Source organism: Centropristis striata, chromosome 12 (genome assembly GCF_030273125.1).
Source record: "Centropristis striata isolate RG_2023a ecotype Rhode Island chromosome 12, C.striata_1.0, whole genome shotgun sequence".
In the NCBI taxonomy this organism is placed as follows: Eukaryota; Metazoa; Chordata; class Actinopteri; order Perciformes; family Serranidae; genus Centropristis; species Centropristis striata.
Genome location: NC_081528.1, coordinates 1,437,046 through 1,460,800, shown reverse-complemented (window position 1 = coordinate 1,460,800; position 23,755 = coordinate 1,437,046). Strand labels below are relative to the sequence as shown.

The 23,755-nt window shown below is 41.0% G+C and overlaps 2 protein-coding genes across 2 annotated transcripts in view; one reads left to right on the top strand and one right to left on the bottom strand.

Annotated features, from left to right (window-relative positions):
- Nucleotides 1–1,467: 1,467 nt before the first annotated feature.
- Nucleotides 1,468–2,856, top strand: LOC131982215 (nuclear factor 7, brain-like). The gene has a single exon (XM_059346812.1). It carries the CDS (start codon nt 1,468–1,470, stop codon nt 2,854–2,856), a length of 1,389 nt encoding a protein of 462 aa, XP_059202795.1.
- Nucleotides 2,857–5,235: 2,379 nt separating this feature from the next.
- The window catches only part of LOC131982214 (NLR family CARD domain-containing protein 3-like), a 30,308-nt gene continuing 11,788 nt past the window's right edge, over nt 5,236–23,755 (bottom strand). Inside the window, exons 10-16 of the mRNA XM_059346811.1 lie at nt 15,539–15,712; nt 15,076–15,249; nt 14,643–14,816; nt 13,049–13,222; nt 12,566–12,730; nt 10,905–10,951; nt 5,236–8,435 (exon numbers count right to left, since the gene is read on the bottom strand). Of these exons, the coding sequence (XP_059202794.1) occupies nt 7,882–8,435; nt 10,905–10,951; nt 12,566–12,730; nt 13,049–13,222; nt 14,643–14,816; nt 15,076–15,249; nt 15,539–15,712 (1,462 nt within the window). The 3' untranslated portion in view covers nt 5,236–7,881. The remainder of the gene's footprint in view (nt 8,436–10,904; nt 10,952–12,565; nt 12,731–13,048; nt 13,223–14,642; nt 14,817–15,075; nt 15,250–15,538; nt 15,713–23,755) is intronic.

Below are 23,755 nucleotides of genomic sequence, written 5' to 3'. Positions count from 1 at the left end.
ATTTTATAGATGTGTGCTTTTATTTGCTTTACTATTTAGAATAAATACCTTTTTGATTACAAATGCTGTCTATTTAATGTTGTACACTGTGAACGATATGCTAGCCTCTTCTGTGTCAAGAATTCATGATTCCTTTAACCACTACTAAATCTAAATATGGTAACTTGATTATAATTATATTCATAATTATTAATCAGTGTTCCAAATTGATAGTTTAGTAACTTTATGAGACTGATTTAGGTGAATTGGCTATATTTTTCTCTGTTTTACAGAGTGGTGCCCCTAACGAGCTGACTTATTAAAATTAATCATTATTTATGATAAGAAGAAACAAAAATGGCAAAAGCACAGTTCTGCTCTGATTGAATGGTAAAAGGTTAAAAGTCATGCTTCAACAGTAAAAGGCAACTAGGACACAAAGAGACTAGGGAACAAGTCAGGGACTCGGAGGCCAGGCTGGTCTGAGATGGACTGACACAGAGTGCTGTGGTCTGACGAGTCCACATTTGAAAAACAGACGGATTCAGGGACTAGGAGACATAGTGAGTGACTAGGAGACTGAGTCATAGAGGAGGAGGCCAGGCTGATCACTAAGAGCTAGATCAGGACAAGTTTAACAGAACTTTCCTGGAGTCTGGTATCAGGAGAATCAGCCCTATTTTCTGACCTTTGTGATAAAGTGAAAGACAGAGAAGAGGAGACTGAGTAACTGTAGAGTTCACTTAAGACTTAAAGACCCAAAGTTCATTGTTTACCTACAGCTTTGTTATGTCAGGGGGATAAAGTGAAAGACTTTCAGAAGGAGATTAAATTACTGTACAGTTCTCTTAACATTGGACCCAAAGTTAATCATTACACCTACAGCTTCCTTATTTCAGGATAATCTCCCTCTCTATAGCACCAATAAACCAAAGGTTGTTGAACAGGCTGACTGGATTAAAGATTCGCCCACAACTCGTCCTTTGGCTGCTACTGATGACTGACATCATCCTACATGAAGAAAACAGGGCTCATTGAATCCACAAGGGTCTCAGCTTTACACTGATACCCAGTTTATGTCATTCAGCATGTTTAGGGACCTCAGGATGCACAAATATTTAAATAGAGTAGGAGGAAATAGCAAATTTGACCTTTTTTCTGACGATTGTGATGAAGTGAAAGTAACTCTACAGTTCTCTTAACATTGGACTCAAAGTAAATAATTGCAGGTTTATAACCTGATGAATATCATACACACCTTAGAGCTTTATTATTTTAGAGTCATCTCCCTCTTTTAAAATAACACCAATAAACCAAAGGTCGTTGTAAGTCCCTTTCAAAGAGACATATGACAAGATTTACCTGCAGAACAAACCACTCCTCCAACAGAGAGGACATTTACAGGAGCGAACACTGGGAATACTGGAATACTAACACTGAATCTACAAGAACAACTTTCTGCCTGCTGTGTTTTCACTCAGAGACTAAATGGCGTCCAGATTAGAGAAAGAACTCTGCTGTCCGGTCTGTCAAGATATCTTTAAAGAGCCTGTCACTCTGTCATGTCACCACAGCTTCTTTAAAGACTGTCTGCAGAGCTATTGGACGGAGAAACAAACCAAAGAGTGTCCACTTTGTAAGAGAAGATCTTCAATGAGATTCCCACCTGTTAACTTTGCTCTAAAGAGCGTGTGTGAGAGTTTCTTACAGGAGAGAGATCAAACAGCTTCAGAGGCTCTCTGCAGTCTGCACTCTGAGAAACTCAAACTCTTCTGTCTGGACCATCAGCAGCCAGTGTGTCTCGTCTGCAGAGACTCAGAAAAACACACCAACCACAGATTCAGACCCATCGAGGAAGCTGCACGACAACTCAAGAAGGAACTTCAGGAAACTTTGGAGCCTTTAAAGAAGAAGTTGAAGGTTTCTGATCAAGTTAAAGTGAAGTTTCATCAAACAGCAGAACACATTCAGGTCCAGGCCCGACGCACAGAGAGGCAGATTAAGGAGCAGTTTAAGAAGCTCCACCAGTTTCTAGAAGAGGAAGAGGAGGCCAGGATGGCTGCACTGAGGGAGGAAGAGGAGCAGAAGAGTCAGATGATGAAGGAGAAGATGGAGGCTCTGAGCAGAGAGATAGCAGCTCTTTCAGACACAGTCAGAGCCACAGAGGACCAGCTGAGAGCTGAACACGTCTCATTCCTGCACAACTACAAGGCTGCAGTGGAAAGAGTCCAGCAGCGCCTCCTGCTGGAGGATCCACAGCTGCTCTCAGGAGCTCTGATAGACCAGGCCAAACACCTGGGCAACCTGGCCTTCAACATCTGGAACAAGATGAAGGATATGGTCTCCTACAGTCCTGTCATCCTGGACCCAAACACTGCTGGTACAGAAATCATCCTGTCTGAAGATCTGACCAGTATGAGACGAGGAAAAGGACAGCAGCTTCCTGATAATCCAGAGAGGTTATTTTACTGCAGACCTGTTCTGGGCTCTGAGGGCTTTAACTCAGGGACTCACAGCTGGGAGGTCCAGGTTGGAGACGGTACAGGCTGGGCACTGGGTGTGTTAGCAGAGTCCGTCCAGAGGAAGCGACACATAACTTCTGGATTATGGAGAATACGGTTCCTTGATGGTACATTTAGAGCAGTGCACCCTTCACAACAACACACTAATCTCCCAGTGAAGAAGAAGTCTCAGAGGATCAGAGTGAATCTGGACTGGAACAAAGGAACGCTGTCGTTCTCTAACGCTGAAACTAACACACACATATATACCTTCACACACACTTTCACTGAGAGGATGTTTCCATATTTTAGCAACAGGTTTAATGTCCCACTGAAGATCTCACCAATGAAGGTCTCTGTGACTGTAGAACCATAGAAATAGATGATGAGTCCCTTCCTCTTTGGCTCTCAACGAAGGCGGTCACATTTTTCTCTCCTCTCCCATCAATTATCTTCCCTGCTTCCCTCCTCTCGTCTCGTCTAGTCTACTGTTTTATACTTTGAGAGACTCTCTCCGCACTGCTCTCTAAAAATCATGGATTTAATCAACTGGTCTCTCAGCGCAATTGACACCATCTTCTGGACGAGAAGCCTGGGTTCGGGGGAGCCCACCTGTCCTGACGGGACGTTCTCAGCTGGCCACACGATGGACGCGTGGGAGGAACCTGGTCTCACAGGAATCCGTGGAATAGCCACGGAATCACTCAAATTTCCGTGAAACTGACACGGATTACTACAATGCAAGTTAATGACAGTTATATCCCGTGGCTATTCCATGGATATTTTTTCCTATTGGTTTGTTCCAAGTCACGTGACTTTCAAGGTCCCGGCGGTCAGAACAAAAAACATGGCGGACAGTTCTCTCATTTTTAGTGAAAAAATCAATATTTTGACTTAGTTTCTGCATAAAAATGGATTTTGATCACATTTCTAGCGAGAAATATATGTTTTATTTTCTAAATATTCACTCAGTGAATGTACATAATCACTTTGTATGTTGGAATAGCCACGGGATATGACTGGCATTAACTTGCATTGTAGCGAAATCCGTGTCAGTTTCACGGAAATTTGAGTGATTCCGTGGCTATTCCACGGATTTTGAGTTAAGCAAATCCGTGGCTATTTCACGGATTCCTGTGAGACCAGGTTGGTGGGAGAGGTGGCGAGTCATGTGCCTGGCAGCTCTTTCCGTGGAGGATATGAAGACATCTACCTATTCGGAACCATGATTACAGGTCTTTTGCTGACTGGATTAGGCATTGCCCTGGTTTATGAAGGAGTACAGTAAACGGTGACAGCTGTCCATAGCCCATAAGGCTGCCCGACTTGATTGAAGCAGTGGGCAGAGCTGTCCACATTCAGACTGTGACTACAAACCGCAATATGGATAACATCATGGAGAAGCTGACGGCTTTGCAAATGGATCGATTGGGAGACCAGAATGGACAAGGAGAGTAGTCGTGTAAATTGAATACGGCCACTCGCCCTAAACCCAAATAATCCCAATCTGATCTGCCTCAACAGATATGCAATCAGCCCCCTTGTGGCTCAAGTTTTCACACTGCTCCCCTCTGGAGGATGTTTTCAGAAGTGCAGTGTGTGCAGAAGGGGCCAAAGCAGAAAAAATGTAATTAAACAAATATTCAGACTTTATTTAAATAGTGTTTCAATATGGCCTCCTGGAGGTCATGTGACAAATTAAAGCATTGCTATTGGTTCCCTATACTCTTCCCTCTTTTTTAAAGTATCGCATCGCTCAAAAACATGACTTGTAGAAATTTGGCAGGCCAAAAATGGGGCAACATCGTACCATAGAGGCTTAAATAAATTAGATATAACATATAATACATAATTTTATTTCTTTGAATTTTGGATTTGGAACACCACATAAGTCCTACATATTCACATTTTTCTGTTGTTTATAATTTAGTTTTATTTTTTTAAATAAAATATTAAAATAATTTAATACTTTTTTTCTTTAAAACAGCGCAGAATTTGAGAATAAACTGTAGATGTTTTCAGAAATGCTCCAGACTTCACATTCACACTCTGAGATTTCAATAAAACCACATATAATCCTACAACCATTGATTATTCAATGTAATAATGACTGTTTTGAGGACTTGACAGAGCTGTACCTGCTGGGTTTGGCTGCTAGATGTCTTTTCATTACCTTTATATTAATTCCACCCAATCCCATTCCTACTTCAGCTTCTTCTGACAGTGTTGTGTCTGCTATTTAGCATCCCCACCTGATTTCTTCAGAAATTGCTTTCTCTAGTTTAAATGTAATATTAAACCTACTGTTGCTGTATTTGGTTGCACATTTATGTTGAATGTGCAAAAGGTTTTATGAAGAATGAATAATATTCTCTTGAGGTCTTCAGGGTTGTACCTGCTGTAAGTGAACACTAGATGTCAGAATGGGACCGTAAACCCTTTTAATATTATTATTTTTTACTAAACTCATTCTATCATGACTTATTATACTCTGTCGCTCTCCTGTTGCTGTTAATTTTAACGGAAACACCTCCTGATTATTTCTTTGCATGTTTGTAAATTATTTTAAGTGCAATTTGCAGGTTAAATAAAATATGTGGCATTTGACAAAAAACATCTGAAATTTACATTTTGCAGTCTTTACATCACGTTACAGGAAGTGTTATATATATATATATATATACACATATACACCTTTTGTATTCAGCCCAAAAGAAACACACAAGGACACATTGCTGTAGGTAAATGAGGATATTTATTTAAATTCCTGTTGACTAATGATAAATGAAGGATTATAAATGAATATATGACAATGAAGATAATAAAGACAATAAAATCAAGTGTTGTGAAGCACACATCAATATGTACCAAAAATAAACAAATTGTTATTTAAATGCAATAAACGGATAAAAAGTACTCTGAAAAAGCTACTAAGTGAAGCTGATTCATGCTTCGTCAGATCTGTCTGCAGGACGACAAGCAAACATTTACCTAAACTAACTTTTAAATTGCTTTCTGAATGGACTTTGGTTCATCAAAGCTATGTTTTGCAGAAGAATGACGCTGTTCACATTTTATGACACACCATTGGGCAAATTTCTCGTTTGTGTACTGTGTACACTCAACGTGTTCTGCAGGGTTAATTATTGTTCATGGCAATGGGGTGTGGTGGTTTTGAAGAGAGCATAGATGGATATAACAGCTTCAATTCCCCATCTGGAGGGACTGTCTGGCAGCACGATGAAGCAGTGAAAATATTGTGAATATAGTGTACACTTAAAGTGATACAAGTGGAAAAAGTACCTAATACAAGGTCACTTTCAAAACCCAAACTATCCCTCTAAATATCTGTTTAAAAAACTAAAGCAGTATTTTCTATACATAAAGGCTAATTACTTTCTCCATTAGCAGTTAGCCACCATGGTTCACCACTGGGAAATTACACATAGAATCATTTCAACAGTTGAGCCCTGAGAATGAGTTGGAAACATGGGCTGAGTAGCGATGTGACATAATAGACTTTAGTGGGAGCATTACTTCACAAGGGATATTATCTATCGCATTACAATCCCCCAGAAATCTTCAATAAAGATATTAAAATAGTGCATCAAAAAATGCTGCCCAACTTGTCACAGTACAATCACCCTTGTTTGTAATCAAAAACATACATAAAGATGTCACAATACTGACCATATACAAAATAAGCATTTTTGGACAAGGCAGTTTAAGTGAAGTGCGCAAGAGTTAGTGCGCAAGAGTTAGAAAAATTGGTTGCCTTATTCACCACTTGATATGTGTTTGAAAATACAAAAACAACAGTTAGAAAAAATATATTACATCCCATCTGTGATCCGGTCTGTCATCCAGACTGTCATCATGTCTGTGATCCAGTCTGTAGTCTGGCCTGCGGTCTGGTCTGTGATCTAGTCTGTGATCCAGTCTGTCCTCTGTAGTCTGTAGTACTTAGTAATTAGAAATGCATTACTCTCACCACTGGGTTTTAAGTTAAAGAGGAGCAGAAAGTGCAGCTGTCACGCTAGAAATCAACGGAAGGCACTAAGAGTGCATCGAGTTGTAAAATAAATATACAGTTTGTGATCCTGTACATCACAACCCCTGAAATGACTTGTTTCATCATCAGAATTTGATAAATTTGGTCCAATAGGATTCAGAAAGTCTAGAGGAGCTGTACGATTAAATCATTTTATTTTCAATAAAGTTAGCGGAACGTTTAAACAGAGTCTTTAGTTTGCATGTTGGAGCAACCCAATAGAACATTTTGGCCTCATGTGCCACTGAGCAGCTTTCATAGGAATAAACAGAGCCCCACCTCCAACACTGTATCCAGTTCTCTTTATAAATCCATTTCCTCTACAGACCACATACTATATATAAAGTTGGCCAGCATGACAGCTCCCCACAAGTGAGGCCAAAACATCTGGTCCACAGCACAAGTTATGTAACCATTCATTTTTCTGATCAGTTTGGTTCAAATTAGTTATTTGATTCTATAAAAACAGGGCAATAACGTCATGATTGATGACTATAATTGACTTGTGTTTCGGAGGGCACTCAATATTGCCCCACTCTTTGGGTGCATCCCAAAGTCAAGGAAGGATCCTCAAACAGCTGAAATTAATGGATAATAAATTATCAACATATGCCAAAGGACTGTTCTGATGTCAAGAATCCTTAGAATTCTACTGAGGACAAAATCCTTATTTCAGTGAATTTCCAAGGAAATTGTAGCACTTAAGGAACTGTAGGACCTGTCCAGTTAGGCAATCAAGCATACCTGCAGCATCACAAGGTCTTTCCATCTGTGTGTTATACTGATGATTGGAAGAAGTCTTGCCTTGCCTCTCTAGGACCCAACTAAGAAGGACCCGTCGTATCAAGGAAGCATCCTGGACTTTGGGAAAAAGCATTTGTTTCAACTGTGCAGACTCTGGCTCTGTGTGACTTCACCAGAACAAGATGGCAGTGCCTGTATCCGGATATTTAGGCCTCAGTGTTGTACAGCGGGAAGTGAGACGTTCACCTCTTTGTTTACATTCTGTGGTTGAACACAGTTGGACTTTGTTTGCAATAATTTAAACAAATAAAAACAAGGGGCCAAGGACGGAGCCCTGGGGAACACCACAAGTCACTAAATGCTCCTGGAAAAGTTCTGTTTGAGCTGCAGTTTTATCACCAGACGTTCCCATGGATGTATAAAGAGAACTGATACAGTGTTGGAGGTGGTGCTCTGTTCCTTCCTATGAAAGCTGCTCAGTGTTGCATGAAGCCAAAACAGTTTGACTTCCGTGCATAAAAAAATACCCTTTGTAGAGCCGGAGGACGTGAAGTCGTCTATCTTTATATATACAGTTTGTGGTCGGACAAGAAGAGAGTCTCCCTCCTACAGAGACAGTGAGGAGCCATATGAACCAGCCCAGAACCCAAAACCAGGATAGAGAGGCTCAGTGAATGTGGTGTTGAAGGTGTGGAGGTGGATCAGTGTGTCAGAGGAGACTCTGTAGAAGGACAGAGTGCCAGCAGGACAGTCCAAAAACACTGCTGCTCTGTGGTAAGCCATGGAGGAGGAGCAGGAGGAGGAGGAGGAGGAGGAAATGGCTGTTATTCCTTTTTTGTGAACGATGGAGTAACGACCATCACCACAGCAGCTCAGACACCAGGACTTATTGTTTTCTCCAAACACACAGTCAGCTCTTTCTCCTCTCCTGCTGATCCCTCTGTAACTCACTGATATAAAAACTCTTCCTCTCCACTGGACCTCCCAGTAACAGCAACCGGTCAGACCCTCTCTACACAGCAGCTGAGGCCAGGGGTCAAAGCGTTCTGGATGGTCAGGATGTGGCTGATTATTCTTCATGTGTGTCACCTTCCTGTTGTTGTCAGACACTTCGATCTCTCTGTTTACTGTGTCTCTGTCGATGGTGAGCTCACAGGAATCTGAAGGACAAAACAGCTGAAGTTATTATTCAATCAGTAGCCAGGCTTCCTTACCAGATGCCTGAACCACCTCAATGGGCTACTTTCAAAAGGAGCTCCAGGGTTTCCTGCAGGAAGAAACTTTGGCCAGGGGGGGAGGTGAGTGGGGGGGTTCAACCAGAGAACGGTTGCCGAGAACGGTTCTCGTCAAAAAAAAAGGATAAATGAATTAATTACTTAGATTGTTCAATTATTATTTTTGCCCTCAATATTAAAGAGAAGATGCTTAATCAATTATTATTTTTGACTCTCAAAATATGAGAGAAGTTGCTTAACAGTAAGCCCACAAACATGATGATGGAGAATACAAACTGTTTATTTTTGGGGCCATGGCCTAATAAGTTTGGGAACTCTTGGCACACAAAGCAAACAGAAAATTCAGAAAACAGAAACAGACTAGGGATGCTCCGATCAGGATTTTGGGTTCCAATCACCGACCGATCTTACTGAAATCAGTATCTGCCGATCCGATATTTCCGATCACCAATCACAGCGTCGTAAACAGTAATTGAAGCATTTTAATTATTGTGTAACAAGTATTAAAATAGGAGATGAGAAAGTATTATGAATTGACAACAATCTGTTTTATTGCAGGGAACTTGCAACACTCCACTCTAGCTATTGCTCTCTTAGAGAGACAACTTCAAGCTTACATAGACTGTATAATCATAAAATCAAATACTTTTCATAAGTGCAACACTGCATTCTTTAAAGCAGGGGTCTCAAACTCAATTTACCAGGGGGCCGCTGGAGGCAGTATCTGGGTGAGGCTGGGCTGCATCAGGTATTCCACAAAAAAAACTTTGCTAAAAAAAATCCAAACTTCTCAAATGCCATTACTAACAGTTATTTAACTTCAGTGGCTTCTTCTGAACATGAACTGTCCTGAACATGAATGGAATATTAAAGAACATGAACGGTTCTTCTGAAAAAGGCTTCTCCTGCCTACTTCTTGCTGCCAGATGTATATATATGTTCTCAAAGAACGGATATACAGAAAGGCAACATGAGACAGATTTCTATAATGATAATAAATACATATATGTTAATGTTATGTGTTATTATTGTTACCATTATAATATAAATATTACTAATATAACATACATGGAATGATGAAATGTTTTATATATAAATGATTTAATGCGCAAACTTCCCGAGGGTACTATTGAACTTCCCTGCTCTGCCCTGTTCGGGACGTCGTCGAACGTCACCGGAAAGACCCAAGTAGTCCCGATTAGACCCGAGTAGTCCCGATTAGACCCGAATGAACGACGAACAGTTCTGGAGGAAAAGTTACCAGTTCAGTGCGCCGCTGCTGCCGCACATCCTCATTGGTTACGGCAGAGTCAAACTGAGCCTAATCATAACTGTTATCACTTAGTGGTCGTTGTGTGTGAGTACAAGTTATTTGCATCGGTTGATTATTATTATTTGCTGTATAATGTACATTTTTATGGATCCGGACCGGTCGCCATGTTGTGATGCGTGATCCCGCACACAGAGTTTTATTTTTGTGAGACCTCACCACAGCAAGTCCTGTACCTTGTTCATGTGTGAACCAATTAAAGAGGATAAAACTATCAGGAGTAGCTGCAAAAAAAACTGCAAAATATAATTTACAAACATCACTGCAGATAATAAACTGTCCAGTAGCATTTGCCTTTCATTTTGCGCTCAATATTTATGTCTTTCATGATGACATGAACATTATGACATTTGTAGATGGCAGAAAGTACCGGGATAGCGAGCGCCTAAAGGACCGCACTAACATTAAACTTTCATATCAAGGTGGGGGCCACAAAATATCGTCACGAGGGCCGCAATTGGCATGTGTGAGTGTGTGTGAGAGAGAGATAGACATGGCGCAGAATGCACTGCAGGCAGACAGCGCAGCACTATAGAGTCAACATTATTTCATTATAACACAAACCTATCAATGTGTGCTGGTAGATTCGTTCTCAAGCGCTGCCGTGTCGCTTGCATGCGTTGCTTTTTTTTTTTTTTTTTTCTGCCGGACATTCTAGCCCGGGCGCTACAGATTTCAGGCCGGGCGGGGCGCCTGGCCAAATAAGGTCTGCAGGAAACCCTGAGCTCTACTCCGAGCTCCCTCCAGATGTCTGAGCTCCTCGTCTTATCTCTAAGGCTGAACCCAACCGCCCTATGGAGGAAACTTATGTAGTCGCTGTCCACTTCGTCTTTGAATCGTATTTAGTCTGGTCCCTCCCCTGGGACCACTCTGCCTTAGGAGACCCTACCAGGAGCTATTTGTTTGCTCTTTGTTTAAACTAACTGTAAATACTATTTGTGTAAAGCTACCTGTGAAAAGTGAAATAACTGACTTAAATAACTTTAAGATAAAATGCTGTAATGGTTGATTGTGTGCTGCTTTATTTTTTTTTTTCTATGAATAAAAAAACAAAACAGACTTACACATTCTCAGAGCCGGTCTTAACCCCTGGACTCCACCAGACTCCAGCCTGAAAGGGAGAGGGGGGTCAGACCAGCACATCCTCTACCAGCATGGACAATAATTCACTATGATACACAGTTCGCAGTAACATCTCAGAATAATGTGACCGTTTGGCAGACAGACAGGTAAGAAAAGGTCAAAGGTTACTTTGTTAGAAAGGTAGGCAAGGGTAGACAGTTAGATCAGACAGAGAATTATAATTAAGTGCAGAGAATTAACAAACTGTGGGATGACAAGGAGAATAAACAACTTACACAATGCAGTGCAACATATGTTATGCATTATTTAACATTTTTAGCCTCTGTATCTAAAAATACTGAGGTTAGCCAGTCAGCTAACATTAGCCTAGCTGCTACTAAACCAAAGAAAAACTCCGTCAGGTTTATGAGGAGTGTTCAGCTCTGCAGAGTTTAGCTCGGTCCCTCTTTGCTTTTCATCAGTTATTTTTTATTTTGAGAGCTTTCACTCCTTTCAGCTGATGTTTGTTTGTTTCTGGCTTCTGGTGTTAAGTTACATTACTGTAGCTAACGGGCTAGCAAGCCTTTGTCCAGGATCATTCCTCTGTCTTAGTCAGAGTGAGACTTTTGGGGAACCATAATTAAATAATATAAAACACAACATGTTTTCTTGTGGTGGTCTTTCTAAAATGAGCAGTAGTGAAAAAAAACAGTATTTTTGATCATTTTTCTAATCACCTCAGTGTCTCAGATAACTGTTAGCGACGTTAGCTAGTCTCCTGGTGTAGCACCAACATTAGCCTGATTTCCACAGCTTAGCTAACATTAGCTGCTCTGTCTCAGCATCAGCTGAAAGTAGTGAAAGCTCAAAGAGGAGAAATGAAAAATAACTGATGAAAAGCAAAGATGGACCAAGCTAAACACTGATAGGGCTTTTCTTATAACACGCATGTTCTGTGAGTATGACCCTCGGCCCACCCCATAGTTGGTGAAATCAGTAAGTGATGCAGCAGGAACATTTGGATGGCAGCAGAAACAACCCTCCGTGAGCAGAAATAAAGAGTCTTTTGAATGGAAAGAGCTTCAACAAACCAAAAATTATCTGTAGTTACTGTCGGTGTGAATGAGTTACCATGGAGACATCCAGTCTCAGATACCACAGAGAGAGTTGTCCCCCTCCCCCTCATTACACTCCTCACGGTAAATGCGCGCTTTATTTATTGTTTGTTTTCATTTCGTTTTTGATCACCCTTTTCTGTTTTTCTGAGCCTTTATTATCCCCATGTGATGTCAGACAGTTACAGTGAGTGAGATTATTCACTTTAAGTGTGAATATTCTTATAGTTAACTCTGGACAATCATGCGATTAGTCACAATTAAATATTTTATTCGATTGACAGCCCTATTAAACACATGTTATATTACATGCACGTAAATACTATATGTAGCAAGTTAAATGTGAAAAGTAAAGTAACTATTTTAAGGATAAAAAGCTGTAATGTGATCACTGGAGAAGATAACGTTACTGTATACTGGACAGGAAGTTAAGTGACATGCAGTTCGTAAAATGGATATACTTCACACTGCATTGTTCAGGTGGTCCATAAAGAAGTGAAACTCAGGAACTCAACTGGTCATTTATTAACAGGTTAATGAATCCTGACCTGAGGGTACAGTGTTGACTCTTCCCTGCAGCAGACAACAGCTTCTTTCCTGAATCCTTCAGGTTGTTGTTACTCAGGTCCAGGTCTCTCAGACTAGAGGACTGAAGGCTGAGAACTGAGGACAGAGCTTCACAGCTTCCTTGTGAGAGGCTACAGCCACTCAGTCTGGAGAGACAATGATGAACAGGAAGATAAATAACATTTCTGTTCCAATGAAAAAAACATATCAAACACTTAAGTATTAGTCTGGACTTTTTGTGCTCAGCATTTGCTAAAAATCTTTGGTGTCCTTTGGTGAGCTGATGATGTAAAGTTAAATAAAACTGAAGCAGAATAAACAGATACTCAGATACGCATGATATCAAAACATGGAGAAAGATTTTATACACTGTGAAATTTAAAAATCCTGATAAAATTTAGATTCCAGAGTAACATATGATTCATATTTTGTTCTCAAACATCATGAGACAAAGTTGATCTGACCTGAGAGTTTCCAGGTTACAGTGTGGACTCTTGAGCCCAGGAGAAAGCAGATTAACTCCTGAATCCTGCAGGTCGTTGTTACTCAGGTCCAGGTCTGTCAGACTAGAGGACTGGGAGCTGAGGACTGAGGACAGAGCTTCACAGCTTCTCTCTGAGAGGTTACATCCACTCAGCCTGAAGAGACAATGAGGTAAGACCAAAAAGAAAATGTTGGCGAAAGAAACGTTTGGGCATAATGGACATTAGATAGAAACAAGCAAAAAGCTAAGCATGAGATTTAACTTTAATTGATGGTTTGGCTTAATATGTGCTATTAAACATTATTGTTGAAATATCTGTGGAAGTTATTGTATTAGTCTTTGTTACTCCACTTATATATTGTCTCTTTGCCTTGTTCTGTTATTTTACTTAATCATTTTCTTTTTCTATACTAATTTTCTATGTACTGTTCCATCAACCTGCCCAGGGACTACAGGTGGAAAATAGCAATCTGCTAGAACCTGGCACAATGCATATTCTCTTGTTGTACAAGTTTAATGTCTTATTGTGCGCTGTCCCTGTCTTGAAATAAATAAAATTACAAATTACAAATTACTTAAAGTAGAAGGTTAGTCTTCAAAGTTGAGACATGGTCTTGTTCTCTAAGGTAGGGCACATTTGAAATATTTCAAGTTATTACAGTGTGCTTGATTTAACTCATCAGAATAATTAAATGAAGTACACTTTATAATTAGATTTTGAATATGTCCTCTTTTAAGTCAAGCTCAAACCTCCACCACTAATGTTTTCTGTTAATTTGTTCCTTTTTTTTCAAGTATTTTCTCAAGTTAAAACTGACAGAGGCCTTCCCCCTCTCCACCTCCTTCATTTCTGGTTTTACAACCCTTTGTCTGAAGTCGTTTGTGACCATTCTGACCTACCACACACACACACACACACACACACACAAACACAGACACACACACACACCACACACACTCCCTCTCTCACCACCCCACACTGTAGATAGTCTGCTTAGATTAGACATTGTTGAGTTTGTTTTGCTTTACCTTTCCATTTAATGTTGTACATGTATGAGTGATGCCAACCTCTTCTATGAAAATAATTCTAAATTCTTTGAACCATTACTAAATATTAATATGGTAATTTGGTCATAGTTAAGTTAATTATTAATCAGAGTTCCAAATTTATAGTTTAGTAACTTAATGACATTAAGTAGAATTTTCTATAATTGACATCGTGGTGCCCCATCTCAAGGTGACTTAGAGCAAATCAAGTTGTATAATTTATTATTTTCAATAATTATTTGTGATAATTATTGATAACTCTGATAGCCATCTTAATGCACTATTGAACTGTGGAACCCATACAGGTCCGAGGCATATGAAAACCCCATTTTAAGCTTCTTTTTCTTCAAATTTCTAACAGAAATAGTAACCAATTATCTATTCAAGGACAATTAGAAAGTTCAAACTTTGACAAAAAATACAGTTTTTACTGTTCCTTCCTATGACAAACTGTGTATTTATTTATTTTTTATTTTACAACAAAAGGAGCTTTTCAGAGGGTTAAAACAAATGGACTGTGATCTGACCTGAGAGTTTCCAGGGTACACTGTTGACTCTTCCCTGCAGCAGACAACAGATTCACTCCTGAATCCTGCAGGTCGTTGTAACTCAGGTCCAGGATTCTCAGACTAGAGGACTGGAAGCTGAGGACTGAGGACAGAGCTTCACAGCTTCTCTCTGAGAGCTTACAGCAACTTAGCCTGGAGAGACAATCATGAACAAGAAGACAAATTACATTTCTGTTCAAATGAAAAAAACAAATCAGACACCTAAGTATTAAGTCAGTATTTCAATATAACATCTTTGGTGTTATAAACAAGCTGATGATGTGAGTTTAAATAAAACTGAAGCAGATTAAAAAGATCCTCAGTTATGTCAATCACATGATATCAGAACATGCATGAACTTCAAATATTTATCTACACTGTGAAATTTAAAATCCTGAAAGTTTGATCTGACCTGAGAGTTTCCAGGGTACAGTGTGAAATCTTGAGCCCAGGAGAAAGCAGATTCACTCCTGTATCCTGCAGGTCGTTGTAACTCAGGTCCAGGTCTCTCAGACTAGAGGACTGGGAGCTGAGGACTGAGGACAGAGCTTCGCAGCTTCTCTCTGAGAGTACACAACCACTCAGGCTGGAGAGACAATGATGAACAAAAAGACAAATTACATTTCTGTTTAAATGCAAAATACAAAACACTATCAAATCTGGACATTTTGTGTTCAGCATTTGCTAAAATCTTTGGTGTCCTGTTATAAACAAGCTGATGATGTGATGTTAATTAAAACTGAAGCAGAATATACAGATACTCAGTTATGTCAATCACATAATATCAAAACATGAATGGATGAACTTAAAAGATTTATCTACACTGTGAAATTTAAAATCCTGAAAAAAGCCAGTTGAGACAAAGTTGATCTGACCTGAGAGTTTCCAAGGTACAGTGTAGACTCTTGAGCCCAGGAGAAAGCAGATTCACTCCTGAATCCTGCAGGTCGTTGTAACTCAGGTCCAGGTCTCTCAGACTAGAGGGCTGGGAGCTGAGGACTGAGGACAGAGTTTCACAACTTCTCTCTGAGAGGACACAACCGCTCAGTCTGAAGAGATAAAAGACAAATACACTTTGTGTTTAAAAAAATAAATCACAGCTTCATAGAACTCCCTTTCTGCTCCACTCAGAACACGCTGTCACAGCATAGTTCAGCACATGTCAATGCTATGGCACCATTGAACTGTTTACTGTTGAAAATTCTAATAAAAATAATAATTCCTTCAATTCCAATAGGGTCCTCGCCAACGTGGTCGATACTCAGAACCTTAAAATGTTTTTTGGAGTTGTTGCTGTCTCAAGGGAATGTCCCTCCCCTGTTCTCTGGTGTTTGTTGCTTTGGTGTAGTTACCTGAATAAACTGTACTCCATAGAAGGTTTATTTTTATTGTCTGTACTTTTTGTTGCATGAATTAGACGTTTCTCTTTTTGGCTTTTTGCTCGAGGGACTGTCCTGCTGTTGCTGCTTGTCTAGGTTTCATGCTATTTTGTGGCCGTATGGGCATTAAGTAGACTTGTTGAATAAGGAAATGACTTAGCGCAGCTATGTCACCGATGTCACATTGAATCCTTTTTGAAACTGCTGGCTAAGGATAAACGTAAATACAGTAAAGTGGTTATTCACGTCGACAGTAATGACACCCGGTTACGTCAATTGGAGGTCACAAAAATTATGTGGAATTGGTGTGCACATATGCCAAAACAATGTCGGACTCCGTAGTTTTCTCTGCCAAATTTGACCAGCGATGATATGTGTAGCCGCATTTCATCGCTCCATCGCTGGTTGTCGAGGTGGTGTCCAGCAAACAACATGGGCTTCGTTAATCATTGGCAAACTTTCTGGAGGAGACCTGGTCTTATTAGGAGAGATGGTGTTCATCCCACTTTGGATGGAGCCGCTCTCATATCTAACAACCTGACCAAGTTTATTAGCGGTCCAAACCCGTGACAAGTCAGAGTTGAGACCAGGAGGCAGAGTCGCAGTGTAAAACACTTCTCTGTCTTTCCCTTAGAGCAGTCACCCACCCAAAACCCCATAGAGACTGTGTCTGTCCCCTGTCCTCCCAAAGCTAAGTTATTTAAACAAGGTTCTAACAGAAGAGGGGTTTCCCAAAATAACCTGATAAAAATTGAAACTTCAACTACAAATAAACAAAAACCCAAAATAATTAAATGTGGACTCTTAAACATCAGATCCTTATCATCTAAAGCTTTATTAGTAAATTAGTTAATATCAGATTGCAATATTGACTTACTTTGTCTAACTGAAACCTGGCTGCGTGATGAAGAATATGTCAGCCTTAATGAATCTACTCCTCCTAGTCATATTAATACTCATATCCCTCGTGTCACAGGCCGAGGAGGAAGAGTTGCAGCGATATATGAGTCAAACCTTCTAATTACTCCAAAACCTAAATTATACTATAACTCATTTGAAAGCCTTGTTCTCAGTCTGTCACACCCAACCTGGAAAATCTAACAGCCAATCCTATTGGTCATAGTTTACCGGCCTCCCGGTCTTTTTTTTTTTCACAATTCTCTTTTTATCAAGTCTAGCACTAATTACAGATAAGGTAATTATTGTAGGTGATTTTAATATTCATGTTGACTTTGATAATGATAGCCTTAGTACTGCTTTTATCTCCTTACTAGATTCGATTGGCTTTAATCAGAAAGTCCATGAAGCCACTCACTCTTTTGACCACACCCTCGACCTTGTGCTGACGTATGGGATTGAAATTGAAATTTTATAGTTTTCCCACAGAATCCTGTGTTATCAGACCATTATTTAATAACTTTTGAAGTCCTGTTACTGGACTACTCGCTAATAAGCAAGAGTTTCTACACTAGATGTCTATCTGATAGTGCTGTAGCTAAATTCAAGGAAGTAATTCCACCTGCCTTTAACTCTTTGTCGTTCTCCAACATAACAGAGGACTATGTTAACTTCAGTCCCTCCCTAATTGATAACTTTGTCGACAGTACTGCAGATTCACTGCGAACGACGCTAGATTTTATTGCCCCACTAAAAAAGAAAATAATAAAACAGAAAAAGTTAACTCCATGGTACAATTCTCAAACCCGTGAACTGAAGCAAATTTCACGAAAGCTCGAAAAGAAATGGCGTTCAACTAAGCTGGATGAATTTATTTTAACCTGACAGTCTTAAAGCATATAAGAATGCCCTCCGTAAAGCCAGATCAGCCTATTATTCTTCATTAATTGAGAAAAATAAGAACAACCCAAGATTTCTCTTCAGCACTGTAGGCTGACAGAGAGTCACAGCTCTATTGAACCATGTATTCCTATTGCCCTCACTAGTAATGATTTTATTAGCTTTTTCAACGAGTAAATTATAACTATTCGAAATAAAATTCACTACCTCCTGCCATTAACTGGCAATGAGGCATCTTTAAACCCTGGAGCCTTAGAAACGGGTACAAACCCTGATAAATATTTAGATCGCTTCGCTCCCAATCCAATCCAATCCAATCCCCTTTATTTATATAGCACAATTTTAGCAAACACAAGGTTTCCAAAGTGCTGCACAAACAATAAATACATAACACAATACAAAGAGATGTAGTAAACAATAGATCAGTAAGATGCAATAAATTAAAAATGGGATAAAAATAAATAAAATAAAATGTAAAATGTACTGCCCGCACAAAATAAAATATGCATGAATACAATAAAAACAAAAAATCATAAAATCATAAAATCATAAAATCAACATAAAATCAACACTCTACATGGTGTTAAAAGCCAACGAGAAGAGGTGGGTTTTAAGAAGAGATTTAAAATGAGACAGTGAGGAGGCCTGTCTGATGTGCAGCGGCAATTCATTCCACAGTTTTGGAGCTGCAATGGCAAAAGCTCGTTCCCCTCTGAGTTTCAGCCGAGCTCTTGGCACTCTCAGGAGAAGCTGGTCAGCTGACCTGAGAGAGCGGTAGGAGAGTAGGGGTGCAGCAGCTCAGAGAGGTAAGGAGGAGCAAGACCATTTAAAGCTTTAAAAGCAAATAAAATAATTTTAAAATGAATCCTAAAATGAACGGGCAGCCAGTGCAGTGAAGCTAAAACAGGGGAAATGTGCTCATACTTTCTTGTGCCAGTTAAAAGACGTGCAGCAGCATTTTGTACCAGTTGAAGGCGGGCAATGGAGGACCCACTAACCCCCATATAAAGTGCGTTACAGTAATCCAGCCGAGTGGTCACGAAGGCATGGATTACTGTCTCAAAGTGCCGTGCTTGCAGGAGTGGTTTTATTTTTGCCAGCTGCCGTAGCTGGAAGAAACTGGACTTCACCACAGCTTTGATCTGGCTGTCAAATTTAAGATTAGCGTCCACTTTAACCCCCAGGTTACTCACAATTGGCTTATGATGTTGTGCCAAAGAACCCAGATCAACCAGGGGGGGTTTTGCAGAAGAGCCACCAAAGACCATGACTTCTGTCTTTTTTTCATTAAAACTCAGGAAGTTTGAGGACATCCAGGCTTTGATGTCATGTAGGCACCTTAGGAGTGAGTCAATACAGTACGAGTCATCTTTTTTGAGGGGGACATAGATTTGACTGTCATCTGCATAACAATGAAAAGAAATTCCATGTTTTCTGAGAATGGACCCAAGTGGCAGTAGATACAGGGAAAAAAGAAGCGGGCCAAGCACAGAGCCCTGCGGGACCCCACATGAGAGAGGAGCAGTGGAGGACACAGAGTCACCGAGGCTGACACAGAAAGTCCGATGTGACAGGTAGGACCTGAACCATTCCAGTGCTGTGCCACTGATGCCCACCAACTGCTCCAAACGAGCCAACAGGATTTCATGGTCCACTGTATCAAAAGCAGCAGACAAATCTAAAAGCACCAGGACAACACAATGACCAGAGTCAGTAGCTAAAAAGATGTCATTAAAGACTCTTAAAAGCGCTGATTCTGTGCTGTGCAATGTTTTAAAACCGGATTGGAAGATCTCAAGAATAGAATATGAGCTGTGCATAAACTATCTTCTCTAGAATTTTAGAGATGAAAGGCAGTTTAGAGATGGGTCTGAAATTTGCCAAGACAGTAGGATCCAGCCCAGGTTTTTTTAACAGAGGCTGCACCGCAGCATGTTTAAAATTTAAAGGGACTACTCCAGAGGACAGACTGCTATTAATTACTGTGAGACAGGATGGGCCAACAGTGGGAAAAACCTCCTTAAACAATCGGGGCGGGACAGTGTCACCCGGCGAACCCGAGGGCTTCAAATGACACACAATCTCCTGCACAAAAGGCAAGGTCACAGGCTCAAAGGTGTCAAAAACAGCAGAGCAGGGTACAAACACTGAAGGATCAGAAGCAGGAGGTGAAATAAGTGCTCTGGTAGAGGCGACCTTATTAGTGAAGTACTGAAGAAAGTTCTCACACAGAGCAGGAGAGGCATCAAATCCAGTAGATGGTGCATTAAGAGCAGAGTTAATTACTTTAAACAACACACGAGGTTTATGACGGTTCACCATAACAATATCAGCAAAATATTTTCTTTTTGCCTCTCTTACAGTGGATTGGAAATGACGCCAGCAATCCCTCAATATCTGAAAAGACACTTGTAGTTTGTCTTTTTTCCATTTTTCGTTCCGCTCTTCGACACTCCTGTCTGGCCATGCGGGTCGTTTCATTTAGCCAAGGCTCTGATTTAGTTCTCTGTTGCCTGGTCTTCAAAGGAGCAGCAGTGTCTATAGCAGTTTGACAGGTGTCCAGGAACCAAGAGTTGAGAGACTCTGTGTCGTCACACACAGACTGAGGAGTCATGCAGCTCTGACTGAAGACTGCAGAGAATTGAGCAGCAGTGAAAGAGTTAATGACTCGACATCTGCGAGCAGCAGCGCGAGGTTTAAAAGTGTTACGGCAAACAGCAGCTTCAAAAAGTACAGGCATGTGATCCGAGAAAACAGCATCACAGACCTCCAGGTTAAGAACAGGCAAACCATGAGTTAAAACCAGATCAAGTGTGTGACCACGTTCATGTGTAGGCCCCAGTACACACTGCGTGAGATTAAAAGAGTCAATGATGTTTAAAAAGTCATTCGCCAAAGGGTTTTCAGGGCAACACACATGAATGTTAAAATCTCCAGCAATAAGGACCCGGTCATATTTTGGCATGGTATCTGCCAAAAACACAGAAAACTCTGTTAAAAAGTCTCTGTTATATTTGGGGGGGCGATAGACCACCGCACACAGCACCGTGTGCGGACGCCCCAGCTCAAACAAGCTGAGTTCAAAGCTGGTGAATGTGGATGACGGCGATAACTGTTTACATTTAAAGTCACTCTTAAAAACAGTCGCAATTCCTCCACCTCGGCCAGACGTTCGAGGAGAGTTAAAAAAGGAGCAGTCAACAGGTAAAAGTTCTGAAAAGACACTGGACTCACCAACACTCAGCCAGGTCTCGGTAATAAACAGGAAATCCAATTCCCGCGACATGAAGTAATCCTTAAGGATGAATGATTTGTTCCCAAGCGATCTGGCGTTTACCAAGCCAAACCGGGCAGGAGTCGGCAGGTCAGGGCGAGCAGCTGACAGGGAGACACGACACAGAGGCCGCAGGTTCCCCAGATTCACTCCGCGCCGGCGGGGACAAGGAGAGCAGGGTCCACGGGGCTGGAACATCCAATCCGAACCCGCCACCGGTACCAACCAGGCAGCGACAGGGTCCAGCGAACGTCGGGAGATACAAAGGCGAGGTCCCGCTCCATATCCACCTCGATCAGGACGCACCAACCCGGCCCTCAGCCTCACCAGACAGCCACTCCGCTTACCTCGACGGCGGTGACGTTTACGCCGCGGAGGTAGCACAGGAGTGCGGCAGAGGTATGACGGGATGTTCAGTAGGAAGGGAGACGTTTTTTGTCCGTTATACTCAAAGTTGATGAGTTGTTTGTCGGATATTCTCAGGTCTAGCAGCGTTTGGCGATCATACACCAGCAGAGAGTTGACAGTATGCGAAACAAGTGATACAAGCAGTAGAAACACACACAACAGTCGGAGCATCTGACGGAGCATCTGACGGCTCGCCACACACACTGGCGCCATCTTGCTTCAACCCCATCACGCACCAATCACTCTCCCATCACTTTCCAACAGCTAACCTCAATGATTTCCTCATCTAAACGGTCAACCTGTCTCCTAGACCCCATACCAACAAGGCTGCTTAAAGAGGTTCTACCTTTAACGGGCACTTCTTTCTTAGATGCAATCAACCTGTCATTACTAACAGGCTATGTGCCACAATCATTTAAAGTAGTTGTAATTAAACCTCTTCTCAAAAAGGTTCATTGAGATCCTGGCATTTAGCAAACTATAGACCAATATCTAACCTCTCCTTCATCTCTAAGATCCTGGAGAGAGCAGTCGCAAATCAGCTTTGTGAATTTCTACAACACAATAGTTTATATGAGGACTTCCAGTCAGGATTTAGAACTCATCATAGCACAGAAACAGCATTGGTAAAAATTACAAATGGCCTTTTAATTTCTTCGGACAAAGGACTTGGTTCTGTCCTTGTCTTGCTAGATCTGAGTGCTGCATTTGATACAATTGACCATCATATCCTATTACAGAGACTGGAACATGTAATTGGCATTAGAGGAACGGCACTGGACTGGTTTAAATCGTACTTATTAGACCGTTTCCAGTTTGTTCATGTGAACAATGAATCCTCCGTGCGCACTGATGTTAACCACGGTGTTCCACAGCGTTCTGTGCTTGGACCAATTTTATTCACCCTTTATATGCTCCCTCTAGGTAATATAATTAGAAAACATTCAATTAACTTTCATTGTCATGCTGATGACACTCAGTTATATATATCAATCAAGCCAGGTGAAACTGATCAGCTAGCCAAACTTAATGCATGCCTTAAGGACATTAAAACCTGGATGGTCCACAACTTCCTAATGTTAAACTCGGAAAAAAAGGAAGTGATTGTGTTGGGACCTGAACACCTCCGAAACACTATCTAAAGACTTAATTAGCATTGATGGCATTACCCTGGCCTCCAATACCACCGTAAGGAATCTCGGAGTTATCTTTGAACAGGATCTGTCCTTTAACTCCCATATAAAACTAACTTCGAGGACTGCATTTTTTCACCTACGTAATATTACAAAAATTAGACACATCCTGTCTCAAAAGGATGCAGAAAAATTAGTTCATGCTTTTGTTACTTCAAGGTTAGATGACTGTAATTCCTTACTCTCAGGCTGCTTCAATAAATCCCTTAAAACTCTTCAGTTAGTCCAAAATGCTGCGGCTCGTGTACTGACAAGAACCAAGAAAAGAGATCATATTTCTCCTGTTCTAGCTTCGCTGCACTGGCTCCCTGTAAAATCCAGAATTGAGTTTAAAATCCTTCTTCTTACTTGCAAAGAAATAAATGGTCAGGCACCATCATATCTTAAAGACCTCATAGTGCCATATTACCCTTCTAGAGCACTACGTTCCCAAAATTAAACGTTACTTGTGGTTCCTAAAGTCCTTAAAACTAGATTGGGAGCCAGAGCCTTCAGTTATCAAGCTCCTCTCTTGTGGAATCATCTCCCAGTCTCAGTACGGGAGGCAGACACCCTCTCTTTATTGAAGTGTAAACTTAAAACTTTCCTCTTTGACAAAGCCTATAGTTAGGGCTGGCTGAGGCCTTGGACCAGTCCCTAGTTATGCCGCTATAGGCCCAATGTGTCGGGGGACACGATACACCGGGCCCCTCTTTCTCTCTCTCTGATGTCACAATTATACATGACCCAAGCTTTTATTTTCCCAGAGTACTCGCACTTTTCTCTGCTCTGTCTTTCACAGGGTGTGGAGCTGTGGTCCTGCTCGGCATCACTCCTGCTGGTCTCAATGGTGGCGCTTCATCACCTGCTGCTGTGGCCCTCCCAGAACTCCTGCTCCTCTCTGTCTCCCTCTCAACCGTCTCTCTATCCTCCCTCCCTCTCCCCCTTCATCCTCTATCTACTCTATTCTACTCTATTGATCTGCCTTGTACAACAACATCTATTGCACGTCTGTCCTCCCTGAGGTGTCTTCTTCTTTGTCCCCTTCTAAGGGTTTTTTAA

What these genes read in the sequence shown, in the direction of transcription:
- LOC131982215 (XM_059346812.1), top strand. Translation starts at nt 1,468, where the DNA reads ATGGCGTCCAGATTAGAGAAAGAACTCTGCTGTCCGGTCTGTCAAGAT.